Consider the following 22,013-nt stretch of genomic DNA (forward strand, 5'->3'; position numbering starts at 1 on the left):
TAACGTTAAGGGATAAGAAGAGCAGATCGGGTGAGGGAACAACGCGAGTTAATGACATCATAGTTGAAATCAAGAAAAAGAAATGGGCATGGGTAGGACATGTAATGAGGAGGGAAGATAACCGATGGTCATTAAGGGTTACGGACTGGATTCCAAGGGAAGGGAAGCGTAGCAGGGGGCGGCAGGAAGTTAGGTGGGCGGATGAGATTAGGAAGTTTGCAGGGACAACATGGCCACAATTAGTACATGACCGGGGTAATTGGAGAAGTATGGGAGAGGCCTTTACCCTGCAGTGGGCGTAACCAGGCTGATGATCATGATGAGACACTACGAGCTTCCTGCATTCAGGAACAACAGGCCTTTTTCTCGGCTTTATTTTGAGCACATCGCCACAGGCATGTACCAGCAGCCACGCAGACACTGCGCAGCGATCCGAGAGTCGCACCCGGAAGGATCGACATCGTCATCAGCTGCCGCAGTTGTGCTGCGCGTCGCCAGACGTGCTGCAGCTCCGGCCTCCTTCCAGACTCCGCCAGCTCGCGGCGACGACTGTCACCGAGGCTGGTGCAGCTACGTCGGACGTCGAAAGGGCGGCGCGTTTCCGGACGCAGCCGTGTACGTCGGCGTCGTGGAGTGCTGCCGCTGAGGTGCCGAGCGGCCAATCATCATCTGCATGGCGAGGTCGACGTCCGGGCCGAAAGGGCCGCCCCACGGTGCGCTCATCTGGTGCCACCCGGCCAGGTTCACGCCCAGCTGCGAAGGTTGCGGCTGCCGGGCAGCAGCTTGTTGCGGCTGCTGCTGCTGCTGCTGTTGTACAGCCTGTTGCTGCACCAGGGGCCGAGAGTGGTACCTGCGAGTTGTCAAGGAGGTTGGGTAATTGAAGTCGAGTATTCCTTTTTCTGGGAGTATAATGGCGCGTTGTTCGGTAAAAAAGCGTCCCTAGTGATTTTAATCTTTAGAAAAGTATAAAGGTGGATGTATATAATTATACTTATTCATACCTGCCGACTCTCCCTATTGGATTGGATTGGAGCCAACTTTATTTGTGTCTGCAGTTGGACGCTCGCGCGCCCCGACCAAGGCCTACGTCACCTACGAAGTCGCCGTCACTCGGCGCGGGTCCCCACTTTCTTTTTTTTTTTTTCTCGTGAGGCTTACGAATCTGGGCCCATTTTACGGCTTTACTTGCGTCAAGTGTTACGAACGATTACTTCTATCTGCGAAAATCTATCGCACGGCAGTTTTCGTAACTTCCGTTGAAAGTTTTCTGGTGGTGAAAGGATGCGAGAGGAATACTTGCTTCGAGCAACTATACACAAAAATAGTTTCAGTTACACTTCTTTTGGGCCTAGTTGGTACATACTTTTGAACTAAACGTAACAGCGCAAACTCGTCTGGCTCGTCTTAGTTGTTTGCGCTGTTACGTTTAGTACGAAAATAGTTATTCAAGTGGATGAAATTGACAACAGCCTAGTCTCTGTGGAAGTCGCTGTTATCCATACAAAGAGTTAGTTGCTTATTATTTGCTGTTCCAAGTTTGCTGCTGCGAGGCGTGCTGCGTCTAAACTATTCGAGTAGAGTACGCTGCTGGACTAGTTGGTTCACTCTTGCGCAGAATAATGAGCCCACACTTTAGACGGGACAAGTGACACACGTAGGAGGGACAGACGCTCGTCCCTTAGCACCTGTTTCTTGCCTGTGTCACTGTCTCGTCGAAACTTTGCGCTTATTATTCCACGCGAGAGAAATATTTGTTACTCAAGTGTGCTTGTATCGCTGGAAAGGTGTGTATCCAGGGAAGCTTCAAAAAATAATGCGTGCTATACTTTAGCAGTGTTTTGCAAGCCAACACACTACTAAGTCGCAGCAGGGATGTTACGACCAAGTGCCATGAATGCGTGTGTTTTTGGAAGGGGGTACACTGTCGACTTTGCCAACTGAAAGTTCTTGAAATTTGGCCGATCTTTCGAAATATTCTTTTTTTTAATTTAATGCTGCCTATTAAGCTAGTCCACTGTGGTGAAGTTCGACAAATGGGCGAAGGGGCATTGTCCAGAATATTTTGAGCATTTCATGTTTCTACATATCTGCACTCTACTGCGGTCTTGTGAACCTTTAAAGCCGTTTTAATTGTTAGTTGTGCCAAATCTGTTGAGTGACTCGCATTGCATACACTTACAACCAAGACGCGGGCCGCCAGGAAATACACAGCTAGTCAAGCTCTCGACCATGTCTGTACCGCTGTCTTGTTCTGCTGCTTGAAGTATACCGCAATTATGAAATACCATCTAGCTGCCATGCGTCTCTTCGTAGCAAACGCGTTGCATTATAGTCGAAGAAGCGGTGTTTTAAACTGGACAAAAGACGACGGCACGCACGATTCCCAACCGTAACGTTTATCAAGAACAGGACGCATCACACAAGCTATGACAACTACTCTTTGAGCAGTGACCAAACCGGCTCAAATTAGCATTCTGTTGTAGCTACAGCGATCACTCTGCCCAGTCCCGACTGGTTAGCTATAGCACGGTTCTATAGACTGTTACGCGTACGCAGTGGGAACAGGACTGACCGGTCACCAGGAGGTCGTCCGCGCGCGTGGTTCGAGCCGCTGGTTGCGGGCTCCGGGAAGAGCGTCGGCGTGCCCATCAAGATGGCGCCGCCACCGTGGCCCGCGGACGCACCGAGCAGCGCACCGTAGGGCTGAGCGCCGAAGCCCTGAGCACCGGCGCCCGCACAGCACACCTGCGCCGCGTAGGGACAGGCGACGGCGGTGCCGGCCATCTCGTGGCCCGAGGCCGCGAAGGCGCACTGCTGGAAAGGGCCGCCGGCGTCCCGGCGCTGCGCGGGCTGGCCCGCTGCCGGTGGCCACAGCGTTGCGGCCGCGCTGGAGGCCCCAGCGCGTGCTGGGCCCCGGTGTGGCGCTGGACGAGGCACAACGTGCGCATCGTGTCGACCCAAGACTGCACGCTTTATCGCTCAAAGGAGTGGCGAATGCTTTCGCTAGACGTTCGTATCGAGCCTCTGTGCCGCTGTGCAGTGAAGACTGACGCGTGCGGCGAGGAGCATTGCTAGAGCGCAGGAGATATGCACCAGACTGAGCAGAAAGATGCGCAATGGCTGAATAGTTTTAAGGGACGCCGGCGTTTTTAAGTCGCGGTGGTGTTGGTGTACCGTGGATGTGCGGTAACGAACTGCTCGCTGTTTAAAAGTTAGGCCAAATGGGACGCTTGTGACACATGTGTGTATATGTGGCTACGTGGCTGTGTGCTTAGCGCTACATTCCTTATAAAGAATGCAGTGCTAGCGGAAGCACTTAAAGTGTTCTGGCTATCTAGATGTAGCCGACGGCGCTCAGACGCTAAGGACGCTCGGCGTTGTGCACGTGCGTTCTCACTATCACTCCTGTAATTGGCTGACGCCAGCTGTAACTTGTACTCGTGTGCCAAAGAGTTTTGAAACAGTGTAGGATGTGGGGGAGTACAGACACAATCAGGAGCGTTAATGGCATTGATGAAGAAGCCAAAGGAACCCGTAAAATGAAGGCAGGTATAGCGCAACAGCGCATCTCGTGGTCGTCTTACTCGCGGTCTGCTGCTGCTGGCGGCTTGCCGTGGTCGCAATCCCGGTTCCGTTCAGTGTGCTCCTGGTGGCGTTGATGCTGTTCCTTTGTTGCTCGTGCTGCATTGCATAGGGAAGGTCGCCATGAAGGACGGGATTCGAGGGCTCTATCGCGTGTAGGAAGTTATACATGGTAGGCGTTATGACTGACGACAGTGCCGCAAAATGTAATCAGAGCTACGGCATACGCCACCTCCAATGTTCCATCATCATCATCATCATCATCATCATCATCATCATCATCATCATCATCATCATTTTATGTCCGCTGCAGGACAAAAAGCTCAGTCTCGGCGATATCCAGTTAAATTGCCCCTGTCTTGCGCGGTCTGACTTCATCCTCTGCCTGCAAATTTCCCTGCTCCGTCGCACCATACAGTTCTCTGCCGTCATCTCATCCAACTCATTTTTATTCTTCTGTAGGCGTTTCATTGTATGTTTCCGCCGGTACATTTTCGCTAAGCTGAATGTTTGTTACAGCCTGTCCAGACGCGAACACCCGCCTTTTCGGAATATCGGAGACATAGAATGGGAGCAGCAGCGCTGGTAGCGCCGTCTAGTGACGTTGTGTGCAACCCAATGCGTTGGCAGATTCATTGAAAGAGCATACAAAGCCTGCTTACGGCTCCGTAACTGATCGGCGCTGCCGACGGCTGAACATAGGTCAGCAGCATGTGACACACATGAGGAAAGGAAGAAAGGTGAAAGAGAGCAGGGATGCTTATCTGGATGCGGTTAATTTTTGCTATGTTGTCTAATTCGCCATCTTTTTCAGCTCTGATTGGCTCAAAGGTCTGCTACGCACGTTCTGATTGACTCAACGCCAACATGGCGGAATTTAGAGTCCAGAATACGACGACTCCGGAACGCGGTATCATATTCGTCGCTTTCGTGAATAGGACTTGTAACATTTCCCTTGTCTGTCGGTTATAAGGCGATATCACTAAGAATCCACAGCCAAGCGGCGGCGTTACATCTGCAGCGCTATTTGCCTCAACAAGCTGGTCCGTATAACACAGTCATCGTGTATGCTGCCTCTAACGGTGCCGTGCGGATTTCCCGCTGGTTACTTCGTGCTATGCATGGCTACTGCACTTGGAATATTCCAGTCCCAAATGCATGCACTGCGCAGGGGACCACGAGAAGCGGGGAGTAAGGCCATATATCCGATAACTGGATTTCACTGCAACTCATTTTGAACACGTAACAGCGACCGTGGACAACTGGAGTTCAGAAACTCGCCTGCATCGCACTGAAGAACTGCATAGAGTCAGGTCCGGCTGTTGCGTCATGCCTGGTCGGTGGCATCGGCGGACCTGGCACGGCGAAGTGGTGTCTGGCCACCGCGGGGGTCACAGCCGCGGGCAGTAGCAAGGGCAAAGATGGCGTCAGGGTCGAAGGTCCAGCCGTAGCCAGAAGCGGCCAGCACAACACCGCTGCGTCGTGGCGCGCATAGCCCGCGATTGCGCACCACGACTTTGACAACGAAGCAGGAAACAGAAATGTGCGCAGCGAACAGTGCAAAGTTGTTCGTTAGGAAATCTAGAAGCACCGCCCAGACGCCACTAGAACCCGTTTCAGTTAATAAATGAACGCAAACCACGGCCTGCGAGATCAGGCGGCTCCGCAAACGCACATTCCCATCTCGGACGTAACGTGAAATTCTTAATTGTAGAAGGTGCCACAAAATTACGGAGTACTCAGTCCGCGGCTCTTCTTGTGAACTGTTCAGGCTCTGCTGACGGTAGTCCAACGGGAAGCGTATGGTTGTGCTCGGTTTTGGTGAGAATGACCTTGACCGGTGTAAGGAATGCCATAGAGGCAGTAGGAGCTAACCGTTTAAGCCAGCCGTTCTAATTCTGAAGCTAGACCGTCTTTCTATTGGACACAAGTCTTGCCGTTCTAGTGCATTTTCTGCTAGGCTTAGGTGACTTAGGCTTTCTTTAGCAGATTTTTCAGCAGATTTCAAATTTTTCTTCGACGATTCATTGCGAATTCGAAGAAATATTTGTCGGAAAGTAAATACTGAATGTTACGGGCTGAAAAGAAATGATGACACCACTGACGACTTTGTGTGCGTGCCTTTCTTAATGGAGACAGTATACAAACATGTTTTCTTTGCTAAGACTCTTGTGGCACATTTTAAACAACTTCGACAGCACACAAATTTACCCGCCATAGATGCGTGTTCTTTACGATTTTCGGCGTCGTTGTAACGATGCATGCCTTTCTGTAATGCGCCCATGTTTGTCCTTACTAATGTCCTCTATATCGTCGAAATTTTTTAATTTGGGGATTTTTTTCTTTTTTTTTAAAGCGGGGCTCCGCAGTAAACATTTAGGACGTGGTATCTGGCGGGAATATGAAATGTCGTTTTAATGTACGCCCTTTGCGAGAAAAAAGAAAATGGGAACCCCTGTACAGGAGCGCAGAGACAACGACACGCACGTGTTGCGGCCACTCCCAAAGCCACGTGAGCAGCAGCGGCCTGGGCGGTGTCGAAGAACCACCCCAGTTGTCGGGCGCTTCCGTCGGCTGCGTGTGGCAAGCCAGAACCACTCATTTGCGGATGAGCTGCGGAGACGAGGGAAACCGCGTTTGAGCTGCAGGGTTTATACAACGACGACAACAGTGACAGCGATAGCAACGACAAACAACAACACGCTACAATAACAGGGACAACAAACATGACAACAGATCGGCTGACTTGAGAAATTTCATGAAATACAGGAAATGGGAAAAAATAGACCTCCTTTGAGCAGGCTATCTCCAAATCCATCCCCAACCCCAGCCAAGGGAACGGGCCTCGGAGCGGGAATTAATGTGAACATTTTATGCCGACTAGAAACGGTGTCGTCTTCACTTACAATTGACTTTTATTTTATTTCTTCTTTGTGTTGGTGTCCGATGATACCCGAGAGCCCGAGAGCGAAGAAAGAACTTGAAGTTGATATTGAGTGTTCGCGTGAGACTTGGATCCTGAGTTTGAAGTTTACGGTTAAAAGAATTTGATTTTGATTTTACCCATCGTAAGTAATCAGTATGTATTCATGAGAGCCCCCTTCATCGTAATAATTATCTTAACGTGTAGAATATATAATCAATTACACGCCCGTCATAAAGATTGCCAAACGCATTAACGTCGCCAATCATATCCAAGAAATGTGAGCACCGCCATGTTTGTCTTTACAAGCCTTCTAGATTACTCTTGAAACAAGAATACGAAATCGAATACATTGTTGATTATAATCGGTCCGTTTATTTCAGAACTTGGCACACCACTTCGTCGTGCTGTCGAGTCCAACTACTCTACATGGTTCTCAATTGAAAAACCAGTATTCGAAATTCTGAATTTTTCTTAAGGATGCTTCTTTCAAATATTCTTTTCTACTTGATTATTGACGGGCTGATTATAAACAAATATGATCTAAGTGACGAACCGATAACCACTGGACCAGAAACATGAAGCCATTGAGTGATTGAACGTCGTCGGAGAGCTATCCGAGAGGTTGGCGTTGTAATAAAATAAAGCGTGCAAAAATTATTGAAATATCTATTTGATGTTCACCGGATTCGATATCGTCTTTATTCGATTTGCACTGCTTTTGTCACCGTTGTTTGATTCGTGCTGAATATGTTTTCAATGCCACTATCTGCCCGCTAACGCCTTTGTTGCTTTGTTTCTTCCACTGCTTGTTTTACACCCTATTAAAAAGATTAACTTATCAGTTTGATATGCAAAGCGCGTATTTTCTGTATGTTTGTACTCGGTCGGAAAATTTTACTATTCGCAGTGAAAAATAGTTAATGAAATAATTTTAACGACGACAATAACAAAAACAACGACAACGACGACACTGACGAGGACAACAATGACAACAACAACCAGGCACGACATAATTAGTATAGTAAATGATTAATTCGTAACTGGTCTGTTGAACTATCCACAGCTGAAACTTCACTCCAGCATATCAAAAATGCTACCGTGGGATTTGCGTCAAGCTCCTTGCGCTAAAATAATTATTGAGGCATCAAACTCGGCGTAGCGTGTATGATACGTTGGGCCTTGTAGGGATAACTGAACGAATGCGTTTGCGAATTTCAGATACCGCACCTAATGTTGAGTCTATAGCGAATGGCGGGAGGGTGGTCGTGTACTTACGCACGGCGGCGCAGTCTCTGCCACAGGCAACCAGCGGGCTCGGCTGGCTGAATGGATGAGCTGCAGCGGACTGAGCGGCGGACGCAGTGCCTCCTCTGACGGGGGCCCCGCGGAGTGATGGGGCCAGAGGACCGGGAAACCGGTGCACCTGGTCGCGCAATCAATCAATCAATCAATCAATCAATCAATCAATCAATCAATCAATCAATCAATCAATCAATCAATCAATCAATCAATCAATCAATCAATCAATCAATCAATCGATGTTTAATGAGTTCGTCAAACAAGCCCCTTGCCCGTAGCAGTTGGCGATTCTCCGCTCAGGCCGAGATCATAGGTTCGGCTACCGGCCATGCCGACAGAGTTAACTATGAGTGTGGAATAAGGCGCCACGAATTCGTAGAGGCGCCATTTCTGGCAAATGAATACAGTGGTTTAAGTTTTAGGCCTTTTAGGTTTACGTGTAAATTTAAGCTATTGAGAACCAAGTCGCACTTTCGGCCTAAGTCGGAGATCCTACGAAGAATTTCGCTGGCTGTGAAATATGCAGACCAAATACTTACGGCATCAGAAGTGTGTGGAAACAATGTAGTCAACATGTTTTGCATAAATGCGAACGTAAACGCAATCGCAAGTTCGTGTTCTTAAAAGCTGGCTTCTCCGCGACGTGAGTGTTTATAAGAAGAAGCCCACTTCACAGTGTAACCACATTTATATATGACGTTCCCGACTTGGCCGTTAAACGAGGGGACAAAAGTGCTTCATTGACTTTTTAATTCGCCGGTATATACTTCTCAGTTGCGAAACCGGCGGCCATCATTAGAATAAAATTGGTTACGTGTTTCTACGGCCTATGCTGGGTGAGGGACAGGTTGATTCTTTGCGGCTTGCATGCAAGCTTCGTTGTGCCGAACGCTCGAAAGCGGCACGTTCGAAGCACGCGGCATTTACGTACACTGTATGGCTGCGCAGCCGAGCGAGCTGATGCAGTGGCCGAGACAGCGGCCGTCGGCCTCGTTGGCGTCGCCTGGCCGGCGCCCGAAGACCGGGCAGTACTGGCTGCCCGTCGTCTGTTCCTCTGCGGCGGAGGCAGCGAATGGGGTAGCTGCTGGAAGTCCGGGCTGCTTCGATCCTGCGTCGCGGCCGTGGAAGCACTTGGCTCGTGGTCGCCAGAGCCGTCCATCTTGCTGGCAACCGCCTTGGCCCTGCGCTCCTGCTCCTTGCGTCGGCGGGCCTCGCGCGGGTTGTAGACGTAGCCTGCGGGATGACGGACGGCCGTCTCGGTAACGCGCTTGTTCGCGCTAGTCACACCACCGAGCTTCCTATATTCGCCTAATCAGAGGCGAAAAAAAAAAATGGGCCAGTTTCGTCCGAAGGGCCAAGCATTGGGAGCGATACGTGAAGGTCTACAGCGTTGCGCCGAAGTTCATCGGAACTGTGTTCAGCAATACGCGAGGGCAACATGTCTTGTTAGGGTGACACAGCAGGCGAAGCAACTGCTGCTGCGTCGCAGACGCAACGCCCAGGCATTAAGAAAAGAAAACAGCAAAAAAAAAAAAAAAGACGCACACGGGAAACATACAAGAAGACAGGAAAGAGGATCAATCCAGCCTCTTTCCTATCTTGTATGTTTCCTGTGTGCGTTTTCTTTTTGACTGTTTTTTTTTTCTTAATACAATGCACCAACTAGCCCAACAACGTGTTTTACTAGCGCCCAGGCATCTCACAACACTGGCGTTGTGAGGGGCGTCTACCCAAAATGGTGCAGTAAATGAAACCGAAGGAATACCGCCAGCGTTCGTAGCCTGAAGTGTGCTGTCCATTCCGCTCGGACCACTGTATGCGCCATGGGTATGGAAGGAACGCTGCTAGAGTTTGCGCGCACAATGCTCGTGCCAGCAGCGGGAGGAAGAATGAACGCTGCCCTGGCTTCGCTGCAGAGTCGCCCGAGCGAAATTCGGGGGGGGGGGGGGGGTGCGTCCGTTTGCCTTCCTCTCTTTCTTGAAAAAGGGAGCGTATTTCGCGTCTCTGCAAAACTTAAGCCTCCACGCGTGGGCGGCGCATGAGCGTCGATGCCTGGACAGCACGGCGACGGCGGCGGCAGCGGCGCATGCGTCTCAAGCGTCGGTATATTTGCTAATTGAAATATAGGTGGCGCCACGGCGCTGTTGCTAGCATGCGAGTGACGCAGCGCGGCTTCTTTTGAATAACATCTTTCAAGAGTCAGGATCCGCATTTTATAACTCCTTCTTTCTTCCATATGTGTTAGTGGTCGTCGTTGGCTTGTCCGAAGCCTCAGAGATCGCGCTTTCAGCTACCAATCTTGGATGCCAAGGCAATTTCTCATTATTATGATTATCTTGTCGTGTACATTATTGCGCGCCCGCGTGACGCAACGCGCAACCAATTTTGACGAGCGCGCGCGACAGACAAATGGAAGTGTCGTGCTTTAACCGGGCTCGTTGGCGGAGTTTCCATATTTGCAGTATCTAAGAACCGTCGGTCCTGCCTTTCCTTGTGTCGTCGCGTTACAGCGATCTTGTTTTCATTTGTTTGAACGCCGGGTGCAAATACTGACGCACCAGCAGCTACATTTATTTATATGAAAAGTAACCAAAATATATTGCAACTTATATAGTCATCATCATCAATGAACTACTGCCCGAGCAAAGCATATCTGTTCATAATCAATTGTCTCCCATTGATTATGAACATAATCATAAGGTAATCTATTATTACATAAGCTGGAACAGTATGGCCTGCGTGGGAAGTCGAACGACCTTCTGCGTTTATATGTCTACAGTACTGAAGTCAATTTGTTTAAAACTAATTTCAATTCACAGTCTAAAAACATTAACACTGGAGTCCCTCAAGGCAGCATATTTGGGCCACTCTTATTCATTGTCTATATAAACGACATTTCTGGCTCTGTTACAAATTGTCTATGTGTTCGCTATGCAGATGATACAGCACTTTTTTTTTCATGGATATGAAGCCAGATAGGATGGTGTATTTAGCAAATGATGCGCTTGCACAGGTATTAAATTGGTCAAGAAGAAATTGCTTGAAAATCAACACAGAAAGAAACACAGGCTATATTTTATAGCACGCAGTTGTTGAATTGATAGAAACCTTATATCTTGATAATGATGTAGTTGGTATTGTTAACGAGGTTAAGGCGTTGGGAGCGAGTTACATGTTCAGAGACACTATCATGGAACAAGGAAGTGGAAAGAATCTGCAATAACTTGAATTGCGTCGCTGGACCGATTATTAAAAACCGCCAAGTATTACCAGTAAACGTTAGACGTTTGATTTACAATGGATTATTTTTATCAACACTAAATTATTGCCGCCTTTTACGGGTCTATACATCATAAGGTAACATTAAGAAACTCAGTCTATGTCGAAAGCGCACAGTTCGTGCAGTTGCTAACGTTACATATGCTGCTCATACATCTGCTTACTTTAACGCATTTAAAATACTAAAAGTGGCATTTATCTACGCATTCCGTCTTTCTTTTACATACCGTTTCGCCATTGAAACCGATAACACTGACTTTATCGGTTTACGTTTAGCAGAGCGACACTACCTACACAACGCAAGAATTCGGGATCCTTGGCTCCAGCGATTACGCCGCACAAATTATGGAAAATCAGTCGCTATCATTCCAACTATAGCTGCGCTCTTAAACAAATATGCCAAACATGGTATAATCGCCGAGGCTGCATCCACGCGCACGTTTCATTTGTTCTTATCAGGGCAAGATATGATTTAGTTCACATACCCATCAAGCCGTGTTGCCGCCTGCTGCTTGCTTAGTTTCAGCAACACTGTGTATTATTTATCGCAGCAGTCGCAGAACTCTGTCAATTGTACTTGTAGCGAATGTATTTGTCAATGACTGTCTTATTCCTTTTTTCTCGAAGGCTGTGTGTTTTTTTTTTAGTTTTGGTGTTACTAACTTCTTACTATACATCGCAAAATTTTCTCTTTGCATATTGTCGGCTTTTTATTTAATTATGTTAATTTTACAGGTGACAGCAAATGGTAAGCTGTTTTCATTGTCTCTTTTCGTTCTAGATTTCACATGCTCGATACGACGCAGATTTTCCCACCTCATACATTGCGAGATTTTTTTTTATTTATTATATATTTGTATTTCACAGCTTCGTAATTCGTTTTGATCCTGTATTTCAGATATTCTCACGTTGTATGACAAATTAAAACCTATTCAGCTCTTTCTGTTTGCGTAAATTATAGGTTAGTTGTATATCTTTTGTCAAAGTGTATCTTTTTTCAATAAGTCCGTTTAGTTGTTTCCCAGTGACATTTACAAGTGCACCACGGCTCACTTGCTCCTGGACTTTGTAGGGGGCCGGAGCCTTGTCAAGCTGCAGTTAGCGGCTTTGTTTCCGTCACCCCCATATTTCTCGTGGAGAAATAAAAGCTCCTTTGATTGATTGAATTATTTTTAAGCGAAATACGCATTTTAATAACGCTTAACAATGTATAAATCAGCAAACAGCCTCCGATTATCAAACAATTGAAGCAATAATTATATTGAACATATTATTCCAGTACTACTTTAACTTTCTGCAGTTATTTATTCAATCATCCACTAGCTCAGACATTCTAAAAAGAAAAAAAAAACTTGCAGCACGGTCAAGTTTCGCCTTTAAGAGGAAGATGCAGCTCGGGTGCCCCTATCTAAATACATGTAAAAGAAGAATTCATTTTCCTCGGCAACCACTGCACCAAACTTGAGATTTGTCGCACTTAAAAGAAAAACTTAAGATCTAGTGACTGCTTATTTCGAATTTTTGATTTAGATTGTCAAATTTTCACTAGAACTGTCAGAAATCGCAAATTTCGAGGAAACTACCAAGTTTAGAACTCCGTAACTCATCAATGAAAAACGATATCACAATGCTGTGAACTTCATCTTATAGTACATCTAAAGCGCACAAAATTTATAGGTTAAATATCAACCTAAAAAAATTTAGTAATATGTAAATACAGCTTTTGCAGAACCCTTGTACGCAACGTAATGTATTCACGTTAGATGTAAATTGAGATGTCAACTTTGGCCGCTTTGAATGATCTACAGGATGCCGTTTACAGAACCGCGATATCTGTTGTTGATACACCGCTATTAACTGGTAAACTTCGTACTTCCATTTCTTCCGAACTTTCTAATTTTTGAAAATTCTCTTAAGAAAATTCAGGCCCTAAATCAAAATTTCGTTGCCAATAGTCATTATAATTTAACTTTCTTTATCAAATACAACAAATTTCATTAAAGTCGGTCCAGGGGTTACCTCGGAAAAGCGTTTATGCGTTTCACATGTATTTAAATTTAAATTAAATTATGGCGTTTTACGTGCCAAAACCATTTTCTGATTACGAGGCACGCCGTAGTGGAGGACTCCAGAAATTTCGACCAACTGAGGTTTTTTAACGTACACTTAAATCTAAGTACACTGATGTTTTCGCATTTTGCGACCATCGAAATGCGGCCGCCGTGGCCGGGATTCGATCCCGCGACCTCGTGCTCAGGAGCCCAACACCATAGCCACTGAGCAACCACGGCAAATTTCGACCAACTGAGGTTCTTTAACGTACACTTAAATCTAAGTACACTGATGTTTTCGCATTTTGCTCCCATCGAAATGCGGCCGCCGTGGCCGGGATTCGATCCCGCGACCTCGTGCTCAGGAGCCCTACACCATAGCCACTGAGCAACCACGGCGGGTTACATGTATTCGAATAGGTCGCGTCGTAGTTGGGCCCGAGCTGAAGGTTCCTCTTAAAGGGACACTAAAGGCAAATACTAAGTAGGCGTGGACTGTTCAAATGCCATTCCAGAAACCTCGCAATGCTTCTTTCGCACCAAGAAAAGGCTTAGTTTACGAGAAAATTGCATCTTAAGGGTCCGAATACCTTTTTCAAAATTCAAATCTCCCGCCGCCCAACCGGGGGAGTGGTGAAGTTGCATACGCCATCACCACCCTTTGCTGCCGTCGCTGAGTAAAACGGCGCCCGACAAAAGGCGGTACCGAGTCAAGACAGCAGTACGTGGATTCGACGCTGCAGCTGCTTTTTAGTAAAGTGGCCTATAGACCGTTCAGGTATCCCGAGACATCACATCGAAGTTGAATTCTCTGCTACTTGCAGTTAGTGCGAGTTTCGCGAACAAGCAAAAGCAGCGCAGCACTGCACGATAACGAAACTACTGAAACGCGAAAGCCCGGGCCGGGGCAGAGTCCAGAGGAAAGGAAACCTTTCGACCGCCCGCGTGGTTGCCAAGGGTAACTTCAATGAGTTCTTTTTTCTAAATATGAAATAGAACTGGGCATGTAGCATTTTATTTCATCTTATAATACAAGGATGTTTTTTTTTTCAACGAGTAGTTGAGTACTAAAGAAAGAATTTAACTGAGGAGTGCTTTCGTCATCGGGCAAATGCTTGAATGTCCCGGGGAAGTCTGATCGTCTCCTGCATTCACCTCAATTTCTCGATTATTAGGGATCTGTTCGCGATAATATTTACGCCTTAGAGATTATCGAGCACTAATGTATCACTTTAACTAGGCTTAATATTTGCTTTTGGTGTGCCTTTAAGAGTGGAACGCGATATCATTGCAAGATCCCTGACTGCTTCTCACGCTTCCCGGCAACTGCAGCTTATGTGACCTTAATGTTTTTCTGGAAACGCTGGCTGCGAACGCTATGAAGGAAGGCAAGCTCTCTGGCTCTTTATTTACCCCCCTCACCCCCACAGCGGGCGCCGCCGCTGCCACGGATGCGCGTAGGCAAGCGCCATCTGGATGGCGTTGCAAGGAACCGAGCGGGCTGCGCCGCTCCTGCTCAGTCATAAAACGGCAGCTGGAAAAGGAGTTCGTGTTTGACTTTCCGCGTAACAGAATTACGTTTTCTCGTCCATTAAGATTACAATCCGAGGCTATCGCGTCGGTAGGTTGTGCATAAGGTCGTACTTTACGAATTTTCTTAGCATTTCACTTTGAGAAATTCTGTTATATCAGTAACGCCAATGCGCCACGCGGAAGAAGACTCGCGTGGTTCGGGATGCGGGGTTAGGGATGATTTTTCCCTAACGGACAACGCCTCCGACGCCGACACCAGATTTTCTGCGACACGCCCGGGGCCCTTAACGCTATCGTGTAAAAAAATTTACTCAGGTGTTTTTTTTTTGTTTGTATGTGACAGTAAGTATACCTGGGTACTTCCTTCTGTGGACAGCAGCAGCTTCGGCCGCCTTGCGCAGATATGGCTCTTTGTCGGCTGCGCTCAGGGATCGCCACAGCTTACCCAGCCGGCTGCTTACACGCTGGTTGTTTTCCTGCACGGGGTGCGCCGATGAAGCAGGGCGTTATTGCATCGTGGCTATACGCTATTGCTAAAAGCTGGACTCGAGGGCATTGTGATCGAAACGTGGTTACGGCACTAATAAAGAGACCAAGACGTTAACACGACATGCACAGGATGGGACGTTGGACGTCAGCAGCGGCTTTGCTGCAATAATGACTGCGTCCACGAAAGGCACGATCGCGTCAAACATCGAGAATACACAACGTATAATGATTCGAGCCACCCATCATGCGCACGCACCACGCATCTTCATTAGGCATTAATAAATAAATAAATTAGTTATTTTTTATTGTGGCCATCAAAAGCTGAGGCCTTGGTTATGGTGCACTCAAACATCCTTTTGTTCATGCAATCAAACCTCTTTACTCGAGATCCCTACAGAAGATGTGCTAGTGTAGTTATTGGCTTCTTACACGCAAAGGGCTCCGTTTATCAATCGTAGTGACAAGTATAATAGCAAGAACGTACACTTGGTTTTGTACATAACCCACGAGTGCAAATTAAGATGACTACAAATTGTCATACGGCTTTAACAACGCGATTACACTGACTAAAAGCTCGAGCACAAATTTATAGAAAGCCTGCGCTAGTGGATAATTGAAGAGATAATTACAAAAACACAGTACTGGAATATTATATTCACTTTAATTTTAGTTTGTGCTTAAGTAATCGGAGGTTGTTTGCTGATTTATACAAGGTTAAGCGTTATTAAGCTGTCTTTTTCTGTTAAAAATGATCTGAGACAAGTGATTATGAACAGACATGCGCGGAACTGACGTGATATAAACACTTTTTATTATTATGCGTAGTACAGCTACCATGGCGTAATAGTTCTGCGGAATCCCGCAAGGAGGAGAGAAGTAATTTTTAAAGGGATATCATGGCTTTTCTTTCCAGGAACCCGTATGGTTTTCCTTTGTAGCAATTGCTATGGTTGGGTGGATATCTGATTTTCCCTTTATTACTTACTTCTCTCCACCTTGCCGGTTTCCGCAGAACTATTACGTCAAAACTCTTGCCTTTGCTTCGAGTTGTTGATAAGTTCGACTTCGCCCTGCCATCTGCTAGTCGCCTAGTTAGCTCAGATGGTAGAGCGGCTGCCCCGGAAAGGCGGTGGTCCTGGGTTCGAGTCCCGGATCAGGGCGAATTTTTCTTCAACTGCAAAGCTTTTCTTTCGAGGAACCCGTATGCGTTTCCTTTGTAGGAATTGCTACGACTAGGGCGGATGTCTGATTTTCCCTTTATTAATTATACCTACTTCGCAGCGAAATGAGCTGAAAATTAAAAGGAAGATCGACTCATTTTGAATGTGCCGAGAAGGGGAGCCATATGATTTAAGCGTTATTACGCGTACTGAAGTTGCGTAGCTCTTGCCTGCGGAACTACCAACGTAAAGGGAGCATTCAGTGCTGCCGAGGACCAATGCAGCAAAGAAAATTAGAGCCACATTTTGAAAGGAAAGCTTTCCGAATTTCCGACAGAGCCTTTCAAATACCCTAAGGTAGTTCACATCCCCCACGACATGTACGCACGTGATGCTCTTATAAACGGTTAACTGGCTGCACGTACATTGGGATTCTCAGCGGCCACCGATCGCCTTCTCTCCTGTGCAAACAGCATAAAGGCGTTCGGAGGCCGCGGAATGCGCGATCGCAGCTGGTAACTGTGCTGGACCTCGCTGCTCATCGATGGCCCCGGAACGCTGAGATCGACGACCTGCGTGGAATACATAAGTGTGGATATATAATTGTCTCTCTGTCTGTCTGTCTGTATGATGTGCTGTTTCGTTGTACACATTTCAAATATACATAACTATTGATCATTGACTTTGAACAGGTAACGTTTACAAGTACGTATGAGTGCCATACTGGTCCGCAGTAGTAAATGAATACGCGACAGCATCTTGAAGCCTTATGCTGTTGAGTCGCACAAGGGCTTCTAGCCGTGAGGTATGTATGAATACGTAGGTTAATGCACATATTTAGCACAGCGGAGACGCACTATAATGGACAAAGGCGTACCGGAGTAACGCTCCCAGCTCTCCAGCTCGACAGCACCTTGTGGCGCTTTTGTCGACAACACGCTAAATGTCCTTATTTTGCACGACTGTTCTCTCCAGAAAAGGAAAGGCTAGTATTTCTTACGACTGTGTCGATGTCTACGCGCATGTCACAGCACATGAGTGGCAGACAGTCGGTCTTTGCAAGCCTCAGTTATACGCGCTTATGTTGAACACGCACAAGTGCGTGTGCCAACTTGGCTGCATACCTCTGTCTTCCGATATCACGATAAACGTGCGCTCACAAGCCTCCGCTTTGTCAAAATTTTCAGATATTATCTGACAATATTTATCCAGAAACCAACCAAATTCAGAAGAGTTACCCAGTCTATGCGCTAATACCTTTCAAAGGATCCCGAAACACCGGTAGCTTAAGACTGCAGATACATATTGTGATGCTCTGCTGCCAGACAAAACTTCAGAAGATGTTGCTACCAGCGCCGTTACCGCCGTCCGCGGCTCCGGTAACCCGCTAATATGTAAACAATAAGTTTATAGACAAGGTAAAACTACCTATACAGGTAGCTTTAGACCAATATAATATAGCCTAAATGGGCAGTTTCAGGACAAGGTAGAGCTGCCTATATAGGTAATTCATGACAAACTGCCTATATAGGTAGTCCTAGGAGAAGGTAAGACTACTTATATATGTAGTTATACCGTTTAGGGTACCATTTATATAGGTGCAGTTTACGGATTACAGGGTTACCGAAGCCGTGGGCTGCAGTAACGACGCTGTTAGCGACCTTGCGTATAGCTTTGTCAAACTACGATGCGTATGAAACACTTTTGTGTTGCGTGGGTGTTCTCGTCAAATAAAAAATTATAAAATGACCGAATGCTAACAATTATCTTGTTGCCAACGCTTTGCACCACCCATTTAGTAGGATATATGATAGGTCACTGCAGCGTTAGCTTTATATATGCTGTACGGTTAAACTCTGCGACACAAGACGTCGCTAGAAGCGTTGCTGCTGCCATACGCCATCCCCGGTAATACGGTATTCCGCAAACGGGTAATACGTTTACGGCCAAGCCCTCCATAGCCAGAGGGGAGGCCACAACTATATATATGTCGCCCTCTCCCCCACCCCCGAAATTTCTCTTAGTAGGCGGCCTGTGCAGACCCGCCCCCCCCCCCCCCTCCGCTTTCTCGCCACCGGTCAAATGCCTCCCCCCCCCCCAAAAGAAAGGCTTCTGGCTACGTCACTGAGGCTAAGCTCTTGAGTTGTTCCTTCAAATCTGCGCGTACCACATCCAGCTCTGGCATCGTAGCTTCTTCCGCTGCGTCTCCTGCGCCGTCTGTTACAGCAGGTGCGTGCGGTTGGTCGTCTGCAGCCGCGGAGTCAGAAGCGGACGACGATGCATGACCGTCGCCGGCACCTTCAGCTACAGAGCCGAGACTTTCCAGAAAACCACTCTGGTCGTAGGATGAGCTGCTGCTCACCGACGAGTCGTTGTCTTGGTCATCATCGTCGTCCAGGAATGTGGCTGCAGCGACATAGTCCATCTCATCACCACCGCTTAACGCTGTTCACCGCAGGTAAAACGTTCACAGGAGTGGATTCTTGGTTCTGTTGCTCAAACACTGCTCAAACATTGCTCAAACCAAAGAGCGCGAAAGAACAGAGCCACAGAGATGAATGGAGCACTGTGGTGCGCATCTCTGCGTCTTCATCTTCTTGCGCTCTTGGTTTGAGTAAAATGTTGAATTGGTGTTACGTGTTTAAGCGGATGAAGCCAAGGGACAACGTAGCCAGGTAAAAGGCAGGGGAAATTAAGTATTACCGTATAAAGACAACAGACAATGAAACCAAGGAAAGCATCGGGGAAATTAGCTGTAGTTCAACTTGAAATGTAGAAAATAATAAAGAAAGGGAAATGGAAGTGGACTAAAAGATAACGTGTCGCCGGTGGGAGCCGTACGCATGACGGCTATCAAACCATCCACTAACTTGGGTATTTATGTTAAATTTAGCCCTAGGAGTGTTAGCCAGCGCCACTGGGAGCCAAGGTGGGCGGATGTGGAGCATCTTTCTTTTTTTTCCCCCGATGGCGTGGCGTAACACATGGTCTTAGGAGTGCGGGCACGTGGCTAATAAACCCTAGCATGCTCCCTGATGACATCAAGGCTGCCAGATTCGAGACCCTCGCAATAAATAAACGAGAGAAAAATGGGAACCAAGGGGCTCGATTTTGTTAATCATTACCATATAAAGCCAAAGGCAATGAAGCCAAGGAAAGCATCGGGCAAATTACTTGTAGCTGTAGTTAGCTGTATTTGTTTGCCATCACCTTCCTATCACAGGTTATTCCATACAGTCATCCCCTTGTATCTTACGCAATTGTTCTTTTTTTTTTTTACATATTGTACCGAAGCTAATGATAGTCGGCGAGCACCGCCATATACGAGGGTATTGTATAAAATAACTGCGATTCGAGGGGAGTACTTATGTTTGAGGAATTGCCGCGACATATTGCAAGCTAATCATAGCGATAATACGGAAGCAGAGGGTCTAGAAACGCAGGACCAGTGCTGTGCAACTTTGGTCAGACAACGTCAGTCGTGCGTGCACGTTCCTCTGTATTCGTCTTTTCGCGCTGGCCAACTTACGGTCACTACGACCGACCGTCCAGTGCGGGATTCTTCGACGTGCTTCGAAATAGCGGCACCGCCGGCGTTCTCGAATACCGCGTTTTCTGCGGGAAGCGGACGCTGCGGCCGGGAAATATGGATGAAGGAAAATGATTTGCAAGGTGCGCCACACGACACTCTTGCAGTCTAGTCACAGAAAAAAGATGCTAAGGAAAGGCTCATTGGGAGAAAGGTCCTTACCGCGTGATAGGCAAGCCAGTAACTTCTAGCGGTCTAGTGCGCGAAGACTACGGGAGAGAATAGTTCGGTTAGCGAGGGTAGATCGTCACGAGAGCACCAATGTAAGAGCTACCGTGACCGAAGATGATTGGGAGCCTACTTCCCAAGAGTCAATGCGCAGGTAGGCGGTGGAGAGGAGCGGCGGCGTTAGAGGAGGTTGGCTTGCTGAGGCTAGCTGCCTGCTGACATGCTCCCTCGTGGTTTCCTTTTTTCTTTCCTCCCTCCGCGAAAAAGTCTAGGAGGGATAGCCACATGACAACTTCAGCCTAGTCGTACAAAGTATAAAGGAAAAGCTAATAGGGGCTTTACCGCGGGATTGGCAAGCGTTAACCTCCAGCCGACGAGCGCGCGGAAACTATCGGGGAGAGAGCTGGGCCGATCGGAGTTTTAGATTTTGCGTAAGCAAACAGGTTTGTTGGATACCTCAAAGAGAGCCTTGCGCACGCAAAGCGCAAAGCCCGGCTTGCGTTCTTTCGAACCCGTTTGAGGTTCTTTTGTAAGCCCGGCGGTTTGCGTGCCCCCACTTTGCGTACGCCAAGTCTAAAGCTCTCTAATGCCCTGAAACGTCCGACGACCAAGGAGGTCGTATTTCCCAAGAGCCAACGCGCAGGTGGGCCCCGAAGCACGACTCTTTCGAGATCGGGCAGCGTGCGTCGCCCGACCTCGGAGGATGCACGCCCGGAATACAAGGAGGGGTGGAGTCGGAAGCGGTTGGCCTGCCACTGCTGAAAGTCCTTCCACACACGTCTACACGCCGACCAGCAAGAAAGCGGCGGTAGCGCGCGGGCGGAAGGACTTTCGGCGAGGCGCCCGACGTCATCCGTCCTCCACGGCCGGGGAAGCCACTCGGACTTGACCGGTTGCGCGTGCGGCAGAGTCGAACGCCATGGACCCCCTCCGCAGGCGTGGCGCATATACTGAAGCTTACGTGTGTTCAAGCCGGACGGCTTCATGGCGATCGAGGCCTCCGGCGGTCAGGGGGCAGTCGGTCCCGGCCGGAGTCCTGGCGAGAGGACCCCGCTGTTGCTGGAAGCGGGAGCGACAGTGTACGGGCGGAACCTCGGCAGAAGGGCGCCTCGATCTCGGCACGCGGGAACGAGCGCCCGCGCGAGAGGTGCGTGCGTTCGAGAACGAAGTGGCACGCGCGCATTTCTTCCTCGTCTCTATCGTGCATCCCATATATGGGCTTTTACCGAAGAGGAAGCAGAGCTGGTGGTGCGAGCTCTTGGCGCTCTTTGTGCTGTTCCGTAACAATGGATCTTACCCGACTACGGGGTTTCATCCAAGAAGCAGCTGTGCGGATTACAATCACGTTCTTTTCTTCTAAATAACAGAATCACCAAAGTAAAGCTAAGAATGTTGGAGCGTGGATGAGAAAGAAATTGCAGAAATGAGAAAAAAAAGAATATGAATTTTGAGATGAAGTAATTGATAATGAAGAAATAAGAAGGAAGCAATAGATACCTTTGGAAATTTAGTAAAGCAGTAGCGTTGTCTTCCTAATAAAAATTGTCAATTACAATTCAGGCGTCCCTGTGGCTGACACCCAGTGAAGAGACACTGAGGCGGCGTATGGCTGGCGAAGTTAGTGATAGCCCGAACAGGAGAAATGGAGCTTCCAAAAGTTTACTTTGTTTTAAAGATCGACGGGAAAATATTAGACAAGAAGCTGTTTCTCTGGAGACATTCTACCTCAGGCAACGTGATAACGACGTTTGCAGCCATTGAGGAATTCTCGATTTCCCCGCAAAATTTTAGATAGGCGACTTTCTCGCTAAATTTTTTATACATTACGTAATATATTCCTTTGACTTTCCCTCCAAATGTTTCTTTGGTTTTCTAGGCAGGAATAAATGTCTTTGTTAATTTCATCCTATTGTGGGCCAATACCCGTCAGCGGCCAT

The 22,013-nt window shown here is 47.6% G+C and overlaps 2 protein-coding genes across 2 annotated transcripts; both read right to left on the minus strand.

The window, feature by feature from the left end:
* Nucleotides 1–339: 339 nt before the first annotated feature.
* LOC140218772 (uncharacterized) lies at nucleotides 340–3,687 on the minus strand. Its single transcript, XM_072288533.1, has 3 exons — nucleotides 3,585–3,687; nucleotides 2,573–2,924; nucleotides 340–850 (listed from the first exon to the last, which is right to left on the minus strand). The coding sequence occupies exons 1-3, from the start codon at nucleotides 3,685–3,687 to the stop codon at nucleotides 571–573; spliced, it is 735 nt and encodes a 244-aa protein (XP_072144634.1). The 3' UTR covers nucleotides 340–570.
* A 1,164-nt stretch (nucleotides 3,688–4,851) lies between these two features.
* Nucleotides 4,852–21,076, minus strand: LOC126522564 (uncharacterized). Its single transcript, XM_050171334.3, has 8 exons — nucleotides 21,038–21,076; nucleotides 18,487–18,725; nucleotides 16,745–16,891; nucleotides 15,023–15,146; nucleotides 8,739–9,040; nucleotides 7,784–7,931; nucleotides 6,070–6,195; nucleotides 4,852–5,057 (listed from the first exon to the last, which is right to left on the minus strand). Exons 1-8 carry the CDS (start codon nucleotides 21,060–21,062, stop codon nucleotides 4,852–4,854), a joined length of 1,317 nt encoding a protein of 438 aa, XP_050027291.3. The 5' UTR covers nucleotides 21,063–21,076.
* Between the last annotated feature and the right edge of the window lie 937 nt (nucleotides 21,077–22,013).

This window comes from Dermacentor andersoni, chromosome 6 (assembly GCF_023375885.2).
Source record: "Dermacentor andersoni chromosome 6, qqDerAnde1_hic_scaffold, whole genome shotgun sequence".
NCBI lineage: Eukaryota > Metazoa > Arthropoda > Arachnida > Ixodida > Ixodidae > Dermacentor > Dermacentor andersoni.

Bases quoted from the DNA above. Each gene is read 5' to 3' on its own strand.
- LOC126522564 (XM_050171334.3), bottom strand. From the start codon at position 21,062: ATGAAGCCGTCCGGCTTGAACACAC. The intron at 7,932-8,738 runs GTACGTAAATGC...TTGCGCGACCAG, and splicing joins CGGCTGCGCAGCCATACAGT to GTGCACCGGTTTCCCGGTCC. The intron at 5,058-6,069 runs GTGCGTGTCGTT...GCCACGACGCAG, and splicing joins TTTGGGAGTGGCCGCAACAC to CGGTGTTGTGCTGGCCGCTT.
- LOC140218772 (XM_072288533.1), bottom strand. From the start codon at position 3,687: ATGCAGCACGAGCAACAAAGGAACAGCATCAACGCCACCAGGAGCACA. The intron at 2,925-3,584 runs GTAAGACGACCA...TGCCTCGTCCAG, and splicing joins CCAGCAGCAGCAGACCGCGA to CGCCACACCGGGGCCCAGCA. The intron at 851-2,572 runs GTCAGTCCTGTT...GACAACTCGCAG, and splicing joins GGACGACCTCCTGGTGACCG to GTACCACTCTCGGCCCCTGG.